This window comes from Rhineura floridana, chromosome 8 (genome assembly GCF_030035675.1).
Source record: "Rhineura floridana isolate rRhiFlo1 chromosome 8, rRhiFlo1.hap2, whole genome shotgun sequence".
In the NCBI taxonomy this organism is placed as follows: domain Eukaryota; kingdom Metazoa; phylum Chordata; class Lepidosauria; order Squamata; family Rhineuridae; genus Rhineura; species Rhineura floridana.
The window spans coordinates 131,591,659-131,603,949 of record NC_084487.1 but is presented as its reverse complement, the minus strand read 5'-3'; the positions used below and the strand labels follow the sequence as shown (position 1 = coordinate 131,603,949).

The window sequence follows — 12,291 nt, the reverse complement described above, 5'->3', positions numbered from 1 at the left end:
AATAAGGAAAATGATGGAACCTCAGATTTCTAGTCCAGATTGTATTGGTAAACTCTGGTTCTGATCCACCCCAAAATTGGGGTTGAATCTGGAATGTAGAATAAATTCTTGAAGCCTCCAAGTATGGACAGAAAGGCAACCACGGGCAGCGTTCGTAGACTGTGCTAGTCCTTATACGTTATTTCTGCACCAATCATGAATCTCATCTGAAAGGTACAGTTTGTACTTACTGTAAACGGTGTTTCTTCATGGATGACAAGAGGTCTCCACATGGGTACTATAGTTCCCCCCACAGCTCAAAGACAGGAAATGCTTCAGGAAATGTTTTTTGCTCCTCCCTTCCTGCTGAGGCTCAGTTTTCATTCTTGTAAAGCTCTGCCAACAGCCTCAGCTCATCATAGAAAATATAACACATCGAAAGAACACAATAGGTGTAAGAACATGGAAACAGGTAACCAGTCTGGGAGAGTCGTGGCACCCCATAATATTGTCCCATATAGCCAGCCAGGTTAGGGAGGGTCGTGGGGACCTCTTGTCATCCATGAAGAAACACCGTTTACGGTAAGTACAAACTGTACCTTCTCTCATGGATGACAGAGGTCTCCACGTGGGACGTACTAAAGCTACGACCTAGGGTGGGTCAGATGGAGGCAGGACCTGTTGGAGAACTCTGCAACCAAATGAAGCCTCCGCTGATGCATAAAGATCAAATTTGTAATGCCAAGTAAAGGTAGACGGGGATGACCAGGTGGCTGCCCTACACATTTCTTCTATGGAGGCATTAGTGGAGAAGGCCGCTGAAGTAGTGGCTGATCTGGTGGAATGAGCCATAAGGTTCAATGGGGAAGGCCGCTGCAGAGCTTCGTATGCTAGAGATATACACGCTCCAATCCACCTAGCCAAGGTATTTCGTGAGACCTTGTTTCCTAAAGTAGGCGGATGGAATGATACAAACAAAGAATCACATTTACGAAAGGACTCCGTTCTAGAAAGGTAGACTTTCAGAGCATGTCTAACGTCTAAGGAGTGCCACGCTTTTTCTCTGGGATGAGAGGGATTAGGACAAAAGGAAGGTAGAATTATTTCCTGCTGCCTATGGAATGGTGAGTTCACTTTGGGAACAAAGGCTGGGTTAGTTCGTAGCACCACTTTATCTTTATGGAATGTACACAGATGTTTTTGTATTGAGAGGGCTTGCAGTTCAGATACTCTGCGAGCCGAGGTGATAGCTACGAGGAATATCAATTTGAAGGACAGGACCCTGAGAGGAATGGATGCAAGCGGCTCGAAGGGAGGTTTCTGAAGAGCGCTGAGGACGGTATGCGGGCTCCATGATGGAAATCTATGCAGTACTGGTGGATTTAAGGCAACAGCTCCTCGCAGGAACTTTTTGAGAAGAGGATGTGCAGCCAGAGAAGTATTGCTGGTAGCTAGCAGGATGGATGAGAGAGCCGATGTTAGTCGTTTTAAAGTATTTGGCCGCATGCCCTTTTTCAGACCATCTTGTAAGAACTGCAGAACTTGAGTGGCCACTGCTGACTCTGGAGAGATAGCTTGTGTGGCGCACCATGAGGAGAAAGCTTTCCATGTAGATTGATAGTTTTTAATGGTGGAAGGGCGTCTCGCTGACACGATGGTATCCACCACTCTGAGGAGAATCATAACGCTAACAGCCTATTGCGCTCAATCTCCATATGGTTAGTCTGAGCCATTGTGGGTCCGGGTGTAGGAGAGGACCCTGATGAAGCAGGTCATGTCATGCCGGTAGATGAAGTGGCGGGCCTTGTGCCAGGCAAACTATGTCCAAGAACCAGGGGTGTCTCAGCCAATAGGGGGCCACAAGGACCACGTCACCTGCTTCTGTACTGATTTTCTTCAGTACTCTGGACAGTAAGGGAGTCGGTGGGAAGGCATAGAGGAGGCCTTTTGGCCAACTTACTGCCAGAGCATCTTGTCCTTCTGCTCCGTGACTCCTGAATTGGGAGAAGAATCTTTGTCTGGTGATTGTCGTCTGAAGCGAATAGGTCTACTTGGAAGTTGCCGAACTTCGCTTGGAGAGACTGGAATACTTCCACATTCAGAACCCACTAGCCTGGGAAGAGCTGCTGTCTGCTCAGCCAATCCGCCGTTATGTTCAGGCGACCCTAGATGTACTCTGCTGAAATTGAGGACAGGTGTCTTTCTGCCCACAGTAGTATTGAGGTAGCCTCTAGGTTCAGAGTCCTTGAGCGGGTACCTCCTGGTTTGATCAGGTAAGCACGAGTTGATGTGTTGTTGGTGCGGATGAGGACGTCCAGAAAGGCGAGGATTGGCGCAAAGTGCCAAAGAGCTAGGTGTGCTGCCCTTAACTCGTAACCAGTTGATGTTTCTGGTCCCCTCTGTTGTCAATCAGCGTTCTTGAACATATTGCCCCTGGCAGTGTGCTTCCCAACTGTGGAGGCTGGCGTCGGTGGTGATTACTGTTTGGGGAGGATCCTATAGTGGGACTCCTTTCAATAGGTTCCATATTTCCGACCACCAGGCGAGGGAGCGTTTGACCGGAGATGGAAGGAGAATATGAAGATGGTTGCATAGTGCAATGTCTGATTGGAACTGAAGTAGAAAGGTTTGAAGTGGGTGAGAGTACAGGTGCACCCGGGGAGTGATCCCTATTGCTGATGCCATCATGCCCAGTAGTTTGGCAAGCAACATCACGTCTGGGGATCGAAGTTGGGACAAAGTAGTTCCTAGTGAGGCAATGTTCTGGACCCTCTGTGGTGACAGGGAAATGAGCTGTTGAGCCGTGTCTATAGACGCCCCAAGGTGGAGCAGCTGCTGAGAAGGGCATAGATGGCTCTTTTGGGAATTAATGAGAAAGCCGTGACCTTGCAAGGAGTCTAGTGAAACGTGGACGTCCTGTTGGGCTTGATGGAAGGAACTGGACCGGATGAGGTCGTCTAAATATGGGTATATGTGCAATCCTTGCATCCGAAGACCCGCTACTAACGTCACCATGACCTTGGTGAATAGTCGTGGAGCTGAAGCCAGACCAAAGGGAAGGGCCCTGTATGGAAAGTGGCGGCCGTTGTAACAGAAGCAGAGTAATCGCCTGTGAGATGGGAATATGGGGATGTGCAGGTAGGCCTCTTTTAAATCTATTGAAGCCAGAAAGTCCCGTGGAAGAAGAGCTTCTCTGATGGACGTAAGGGTCTCCATCCTGAAGGTTCTCTGGGTCACAAATTGATTTAAGAATTTGAGGTCGAGTACCCCGCGCCAGGATCCATCCTTTTTCCCAACCAAGAAGAAGATGGAGTAAAGACCTTAGAAAACCTCTCCTGATGGTACTTCTTCTATGGCGGAGATATCCAACAGGTGATGAATCTCGCCTAATATTGCTTGGTGTTTTTTGATGGAAGTGGCTAAGGGAGAGGGAAGGAATCTGGTGGGTGGGTACTCTGTAAGTTCTACCAGGTACCCCTCCTTGATGATGGTGAGTACCCACTTGTCCTGGGTCATGTGTTACCAACGGGAAACAAGTGGGTTAGGTGACCTCCTACTTGTGGTGTCGGCGGTGAGTTAGAAGCATTGTTGGTTCTGATGTCCTTGTCTAGTTTGGTTGGGGGAGGGCCTGGAAGAAGGGGTCTGAGACTTCTGTGGAAATCTCTGCCTGGTCCAGTAGGAGCGCCCGCTTCTGAAGTCATGTGCCCTGGTGGTGAGCCTGGAGCCACAAAAGGACTGGAAAGAGGAAGAGGAAGAGGCAGGATGCTTAAAAGTGCACCTATCCTCTTGCTTTTGGGATGGCATCACTTTCTTTTTACCTCTGGTCTCTACAAGGACTTCCTGGAGTGCCTCATTGCTGAAGAGCTTGGTACCTGAGAAGGGGATGGAGGCTAGGTTGGAACGTGAAGCTGCATCCGCATCCCAGTGGTTAAGCCAGAGATGTCTTCCAGCTACAGCTGCTGCTGCCATTGCTCTGCAGGAAAATTGGGCAGAGTCCATAGTGGTGTTTGCTATGAATGCCAGCGATCTAGATATCTTGAGTAGAGTCTTTCTGAGTCTGGCTGGGTCTCTGTTAACATCGTCAAGCAGGTCTTTGGTCCATAACAGCGCTGCTCTGGCAAATACAGAAGCCAATGTAGAGGCTCTTATTGAGAGTGCATTAGCTTTGTGAGAGCGCTTCACAGCTGTGTCAGATTTGCGCTCAATGGGGTCCTTTAACTGAGGATCTCCATCCCACTGCAAGAGGGCATGGGAGAGTAGAGTGGGCCCATCCACAACTGGAATGCGAAGCTGGTTCATAATGTCAGCATCTAGGACATAATACTTATTGGCATAGTCAGTACCTTTCTGCACTGGAGGGGCAAGTCCCATTCTAACTTTAAAATATTTTTAAAAGAGGTGGGCAAAGGCATGCATCTAGTGGAAGGCTTAGGGACAGGGAGTACTAGAGAGCTCTTGGATAAGGGCTCCTGTTGTTTCTGCATCATACTGAAGTCCAAAGCTGCCACTACTTTACGGAAAAGAGGGGCAAAATGAGCTTCTACAAATAATCTAGCAGACTCAGTGTCATCCATATCTGAGCCTTAGCTCCATTCCCCTTCTTCAATATCAGGATCTCTGTCATCATCAGACTGGCCTGCGTCTAAAGAGAGGCCTTGCTGAGTGCTGGGGCCTCTAGCAACAGCATGTGGGGAGGGTGAAGGTACCCTATCAAGGTGTGGATGTGCAGTTGAGGGTCTTTTGGAGGCTGGGGGTGTTATGTCTGCATTATCCCGTATGGACGGAGAATGCCTTTTGGATGCCCTGCCGCTTGCTAATTCTGTAACAAGCTCCCCAATCATGGCCTCCTTAAGCTGTTGCAATACAGCAGGGGATAGCAGATCAGATAGGGACAACTGCATTTGTAGAGGCATTGCATTAGAACCAGGCTGGGATGGGGGGTAATCTGCATGCATTGAACTGGGGAAATGTATCTCCTTTGCTCCTCATCGTGAGATGAAAGACGCTCCAGTTCCCTAGGCCCAATAGGAACAAGGGGGGGTTCTGGGGAGCGTGGAGGCCGTGTCGCCGAGAGGACCACAGCGCTATTCTCAGGCAGTAGTAAAGGCAAGTCATGGGAAGCATCCGCTCCAATAAGTGCCCTTTTTTGTTGTAGCGCAGGAGCGGCCTGAAAAGCGGCGGGCAACTGCCGATCCAAAATGGAGGCCGCCTCGTGTTTGTCGAACAAAACGGTGGGTGCTGCATCACCAGCAGCCGAAAACGGTTCCGCTAAAAGCCCCTGCGGTAAGGAGGTAAGTGGAGGGGACTCGCTGACTCTGGCAAGCTTGCGGGGAGCCATGGAGTCCATCTGAGAAGAGGTGCCTTCAAGAGGGTCATCTCTGCCAATAAGCAGCTGCTGCTGAGCATTGGTGGGAATCTGGGGCAGGTGGGAGCTGACTGCAGCCGAGGCTGAGCACTGCCCTGCCTTTCTGAATATTTTTTCTTCTTTGAAGAGTAAGATGCTGTCTTTTCCATGCTTGCAGGGAGCGGAAGGCAGAAGAAATGAAAGTGAAACAAGGAGAGAGAACTAAAGGTAAGTAAAATATTTTTTTTATTATAAAACAATAATAAATAATAAGAAAAATAGATAGCTGGAAGATAGGCTGAAAAAAGCTGGAATATAGGCAAAAGGGAGGAGAGAAGCTAGGCCAGAAAGGAAGACAGCCAGAAAGGGTGTGCTCCAAGCTGAGACAGGAAAGGAAACTGAGCCTCAGCAGGAAGGGAGGAGCAAAAAACATTTCCTGACGCATTTCCTGTCTTCGAGCTGTAGGGGGAGCTGCAGTACCCACGTGGAGACCTCTGTCATCCATGAGAGAAAGGCCAGGTCCCTGTTTTGAAAATCAATCCAACCCATTCTGAGACCAACCAAAGTTTTGGTTGTAATGGAATTTTGTGCTACTAGAAATTTGAGATTTTTTTTTCTTTTAGGCCACATGCAACAATTGTTACTCTGATGGGGATCTGCAAATATATTTTGGTTTAGTATAATGCTTACTTTCTTGTCTTTTGCACTGAGTTGGGTCATTAACATGTTCATATTATCTGAATTCCATTTCCAGGTACGGCTGGTAAAAAATTCCAAGAGCCTCATAGACTTGTGGAGACGGTTGAAGATCTTCATCATTCTGAAAGACAGAATTGAAATTCAATGTGAAATGGATGGAATTACTACAGCTTGTTCAAAATCCTTCATAGTCATGTAAGAATTTACAGTCCTCTGAAAAGACTGGTCACTCAAGATCAAAGCCTGCTCCAGTGATATTTAAGCCTGCACTTGAAATGAATTTTGAAAACAATTATCAGAAGCAAAGTGAATGGATTTCTTCGGTCATTCTGTAGGCTCTTAAATATTCCTTAAAGCAGGGGTGGAGAACCTGCAGCCCGCGAGCCTGTTTTGGGAAAGCCACAGGCACTTGCCCTAGGCCTGACATCAAACATGAAGGCAGGTGTGGGGCAAGTAAGGGTGTGGGTTCAAAGGAGCAACTGGGAGCTTAAAGTGGGCTGGAGCAAGGCACAGTAGGATGGGCAGCAGGAGTGTGACTTACTCAAGAAGGAAGAAGCAGATTCCAGTAAATGGAAGCCGCTTTCCCTCTTAGTGCTGCTCTTTGAAGCTGCCCCACACTCCTGATTTCGGCAGGCTTTGCAAGTGCAACCCACCTGTCAACCATTTCATGTTTTATTTTATGTTTGAAGTTTTATCACAATCAAGTGGTTTATAAACTTTGTTAAATACATATCTGTTTTTAAAATTCATGTGAAATCATAAGGACATTATGTGATTGACAGTTGGGTTGCCTTGTCCACTTGTCAAAGTTGGCCCAAAGAGGTTCCCCAACCCTCCTTTAAAGCATCTAATACTGACACCTGTGGGAGACAGATGGGCCATTGGACAGACAGATCTTTAGATCTTTACTTGTCTTCCTTTAGTTTTCTCCTGATATCAATAATGGGTTATGCAGTAGTGCTGTTCATACCATAACCCTCCTCATTCCTTTATGCAATCCATATATTTCTTATTTGTGCCTGTCTGTACTGTAATGCAGGAAGAGATTTTTGAGGTGGTGATTGTCATGCCCCTCTGCCCCTCAAGGTGCGAGAAGTATGCTTCAGACCCAATTCCCACCCTTAGGGTAATTGTTCTGGAATCCCAAATCCCAAATTCTCTCTTACCAAGGCTATGTAAATTAACACCAACCTTGTAAGGTAGAAAGTAGGCTGCCACCACCCCTGTCACTGGTTCCACTCAGAGCTAGGGGAACTCTGAGCCCAGAAAATAGGTAAACCAAGGTCCTATAAGACAAGAGCCAAATTTACACTCCTTGTCAAGAAACCTCTGGTAAAACCCCACAAAACAGAATTAGGCTTAACTTCTTTTCCCTCTTGGTAGTTGTGTAGCTAAATGGTCAAGGTGCTGAATTCAGAACCACCCTTACCCTCAATGAACACACCAGGTTAAATAGAAGTAGCTTTATTCAAAAATTGTAAATGCACATTAAAACATAGCAGCAAACAATTATTCAAAAACATACACCCAAACAAGGGTTTTAGGTAGACATAAGAGAATTCATTCACACAACAAGAAAATAACAACCTAGCTAACCTATCTACTTACATAAGAGGTAGTTGGTTGAAGTTTCGTCTCTCCTCAGAGAGAATAGCATCAATTGCAAGCACTGGAACCCTGCTTAGATAACCTCCAATAGGCACCAGTCAGAAGGAACCTTTTAGAACCTTCCTGAGGGAACAAAGGCTATGGGTCTCAAGCCCTATACTTAAGGGAAAAGAAACCCAACGGTCCAAGATTAATTAACCAATCAGGAGTCTTCTGATGTAATCCCTTTCTAGATGTTTCTCCACTTTTTTGCGCCTTCCAGGCCCCCCTCCCAACAGGGTTTCAATCTTCTCAGACTCGAATGGCCTTGAGTGCCAGGCTCTGACTGATTAGCATAGATAACCAGGTGCCTCTGTTTAGGCCTCCCTTAACTGTCTTCAGCTGGGAATCGAAACTTAACATTTTTCCCTTTCTGAGGCCTGTTTCTCTAATGAGATGACACTCCCAGAGTCCTTTGCACTGAGCCATGATGTCATGTTACATATATTTTAACATTTCAGAAAAATATCCAGGTTCATGACAGTGATCACAAACCTCTGGCAGGGATTTCTACACAAAATGTGTAGAAAAGGAGGGGTTTTGGCTGGGAAATAAGCAGGCAGTGGTCTAAGAGAAGAGGGGAAGGACCAGTATGAGAGGGGAAGGGCAGAGGTGCCACACATGGCCAGAGAGTTGAAGTTCACACAAGCATCTGAAACCAATCTGAAATCTGGGTGAACTTTCACAAATTCTTTCCCATTTGTTCTTGATCAAAACAGTAAACAACTAAAAATGGAAATGTAGAAAACAGCTTTCAGGCTTCATTTTTTCAAAATACTTTTGTGCTAATGGTTTGATTTGCACTTTCCGTTAGCGATGTTTTTGGTGGTGTTGATCTAATTTATCTTTTCAGCTAAGGGAGGCAGGTCACACTTAAACATAACCAAACACAGCCATTCCACTCACGGGGAGCTTTGCATGCTTGTGGACAGGCCAAAAGGAAGATGTGGCTGCACTGGTGGAGGCAGAGGGGTGGGAGGAAAATCAGAGTGATGAGATGTTTGACTAGGAAAACCTTCAAACTCGTCCCCTGATGACCCAGCAGGAGATTGAAAAAGAGCAGGTAATGCTTTTTGAGCAGGCTCCTCTAAGGTTGGGGCTGAGACATATCGGGCCCACTTGGAAGCACTGTGGGGAGACAGATGTTTCATCTTGGTGACAGCTTTGGAATGCTTGTGTTTAGATGCTTTGTGCTGCACTGGGGCTTTGCCCTGTTGGCTTGCCCTTGAGGTATGCGCTGCCTCTGGTTGCTGATCTGCCATGTCAGGGACTAGATACACCCACACAGTGGGCAAGGTGCAATATCAATCTTGTGCAATGTGACGGTGAGTCACAGGATGCGTTGTGCAGGTTGGGGTGCCAAGAGAAAAATATTTGGTTCGCTATGGCACCTTATTTAAAAAGAGGTGGGTACAGGCCCCAATGGAGGTATTGCTACTGCACTGGTCAGATCAGGGTGCCAAAAAGTAAATTGAGATGCAATATGGGCCAAGCTAAGTACACACACACAATGGGGAAGGTGCGAGACTGCTACTGTACACTGCCCAATGCCAAGAAAATTTTTTGATGCAGTGTGGCCCAAAGCTAGATACACGCACACAATGGGGAAGGTGCGGTACCGCTAATGTGCACTGTCCAGGCTAGTGCACCACAAGAAAACAAATTTGCATCAGTATGGCACGTACACAATGGGGAAGGTGCGGTATCGCTTTAAAACAGCATGCTCAGGCTATGCAGCTCCCACCGGTAGCACAGTGCTCTTGCTATGGAACAGGGTTTGTCTAAATAAAGAAGGCAGCAAAACACTCTGGTGACTCAGAAACAAAAATACTGCTCAAACAAAGGGAAACAGGCAGAAGAAAAAAATGGCGGGAAAGCGGGACAAAACAAAAATGGCATCCGCTAGAGGTGGCCGGAGAAAACACAAAATCAAAAAGGCGGCCGGAGAGGGAGGGGGCAATGGCAGCCTGAGGTGGACACCCGCAACCCTCAACGGCCAGGCGGGAGGAGCCGCTGCTGTATGGAGCCGGACAAGGGAGCTCTGTGAGCTTCCAGAGCTGCCGGAGGACAAGAAAAGGCTGCCGGAATGAGCCGGGGTGGGGTGGGGAAGATTGCCACCACCTCCTGGGACGGGGCTAGGCGCCACCGAACAAGCTGCACTATAAACACAGGGAGCCGCCGCCGCAGGCTCCCAGCTGTAAAGGGGCAAGGCGCCGCTGAAGTGAAAGGCAGAGGCAGGAGGGAGAGTCACGGAGGGGCGAAGGGGAAGCCGCAAACGCAGGCTTCCCGGCACCAAGCTTGAGGGGAGGGGGAGCCGCAGCCGCAGCCACGGACTCCCAGGCAAGGGAGAGACAACCACTGCTGCCCGACCAAGGGGGGGGGGAAACAAGGCTACCAAGAACCCCAGTAAAGCAAAAAACGAGAGACAAAAAGCAAAAGACAATCAATCCCACACACTCCAAAAACCAGGAAGGAGGGGAGGACACTAGGAAAAGGGGGAAAAGCACTCAGATCACACACTCTAGACCACAAACAAAGACAAAAAGAGAACTTAGCCACACTAGTGTAGATATCCAAACACCTCGGACGAAGGCAAGAATGAAACTGCAGTGGAAGGGGCCGGATACCCCAGGTTTTGACTACAGTGCATTCTTGCCTTTGGACGCTAGATGGCAGTATAACCCAAAGTGATGGCAAGCTACCTGTGGAAAATATGAATATTTACCAATTCAACACACACATACAAATGTCCATATGGTGAACAAAGTGAATTTGACTATGGTCAACAGAGAGCAGGCTTCAAATATCCTGAAAGACTGCCTCATACATGTCCTCCTTTCCTGTCTTTTTAAATATCCTGTTCACCTTTAATACTAAATATGCAGGATACTATTCAATACAGAGTTATAAACCTTTAAGCTAATTGAAATCAAATTAGGGTAAGTGTGCTTAATTTTGTCTTGGTATGTGTGATGCGGCCAGAATCCAAAGATTTGTGCAACTAGTTTCTGCGTATCCAAGGAATCTTTGAGCTTGAGATTCTTTAACACCAATCTCCCTGCAAAATGGCAACCCTCTTGTGAAGCTGGGAGAACTTCTAAATGCATTCTGGAGGTGAGGAGTAAAAAATCCCACTGGGGATGCCCAAATCTTTGAGTACACCTAAAGGAGCTCTTTGGGTCCTGACCACTACATGCAATGCAGACCACATTTACTTAACTTTTCCTTAAATCCTTGGGACTTCGACATACACAACTGAAATCTGCGTGCAGTCACTGAATTTAGCTAAGCTTAAATACAGGTCACTTTAGGATTTTTCCATTTTTTTTGCAACAATAATGCTCACTCCAATCAATAAACTACCCATCAGTTCTTAATAACTGTAATGAATATATCCTTTTATGTTTCCCAAAAGGCTATCCATTTACCCTCTGTAAGCTGGTGCAACATTTTTTCTGCTGCCCTCCTTCCACACACATGCAGATGTACGTGTAACAATATTAATCAGAACATCAGAACAACAGAATAATTGTTGTAAACCGCCCAGAGAGCTTCGGCTATGGTGTGGTATACAAATGCAATACATAAATAAAAATAAATAAATGAATAGCATGTTATGTAGACTCTCCCCTCGGCCTCCCTGGGTGGCTCCACCCTATTGCTTCAGTGCTGAACTCAGTAACAGCAATCAAGAAGGAAAGCCTGAAAACAAGCCTGATTCTTTTCTTATATGTAGAAAATAATTTCCTTATAGTGCTTGCCAGTATAATACTACATCAGGAGTCACCTTGGCTTCCTTCCAGTTAGCCTTAGATACAAATCATAGAGAAAGGCAGGGGCTTTGTGACTGACAGCCGTCCAATACTGGTACATGAAGTAGTTTGAGGTCATATTAGTACTGGGTATTCTGAAGGCTTTCTCCAGGGGATTCCTCTTAAATGTGGATATGACGTGATATTCTGTAAGATAACAGAGAACAGAGGTTTTCATCAAAAGAGTTAATTGTGTTGATGTCATATTTGCAAGAGCAAATAGAATCATAGAATTTCAGGGTTGGAAAGGGCCTATAAGGCCTTCGACTCCAACCCCCTGTTCAATGCAAGAATCCAGCTTAAAGCATACCTGACAGATGGCTGTCCAGCTGCCTCTTGAATGCCTCCAGTGTCGGAGAGCCCACCACCTCCCTAGGGAATTGGTTCTATTGTTGTTCTGCTCTAACAGGAAGTTATTCCTGACGTTCACATGAAATCTGGCTTCCTGCAACTTGTGCCCATTATTCTGTGTCTTGTACACTGGGATGAACAAGAAGAGATCCGGGCCCTCCTCTGTGTGACAACCTTTCATGTACTTGAAGAGTGCTATCATATCTTTCCTCAGTCTTCTCTTCTCAAGGCTAAACATGACCAGTTCTTTCAGTCTCTCCTCATAGGGCTTTGCTTCCAGTCCCCTGATCTTCCTTGTCCTCCAATCCACTTTTAGCTATCATGGGGCACTTTGTCAAAAGCTGTACTGAAGTTGAGATATATTATGTCCACAGCATTCCCACAGTCTACCAGGGAGGTTACCCAACCCAAAAATGAGATAGGGCTTTTTTCCTAGTCCCCGATCATCCTTGTTGCCAT

The 12,291-nt window shown here is 46.7% G+C and overlaps 1 protein-coding gene across 6 annotated transcripts in view; it reads right to left on the bottom strand.

Moving 5' to 3' along the window:
* The window catches only part of FAR2 (fatty acyl-CoA reductase 2), a 139,941-nt gene that overhangs the window by 15,643 nt on the left and 112,007 nt on the right, over positions 1-12,291 (bottom strand). For all 6 annotated transcript variants that reach the window (XM_061582531.1, XM_061582530.1, XM_061582534.1 and 3 more), the window contains exons 9-10: positions 11,457-11,628; positions 6,014-6,143 (exon numbers count right to left, since the gene is read on the bottom strand). In XM_061582531.1, coding sequence (XP_061438515.1) covers positions 6,014-6,143; positions 11,457-11,628 — 302 coding nt within the window. The remainder of the gene's footprint in view (positions 1-6,013; positions 6,144-11,456; positions 11,629-12,291) is intronic.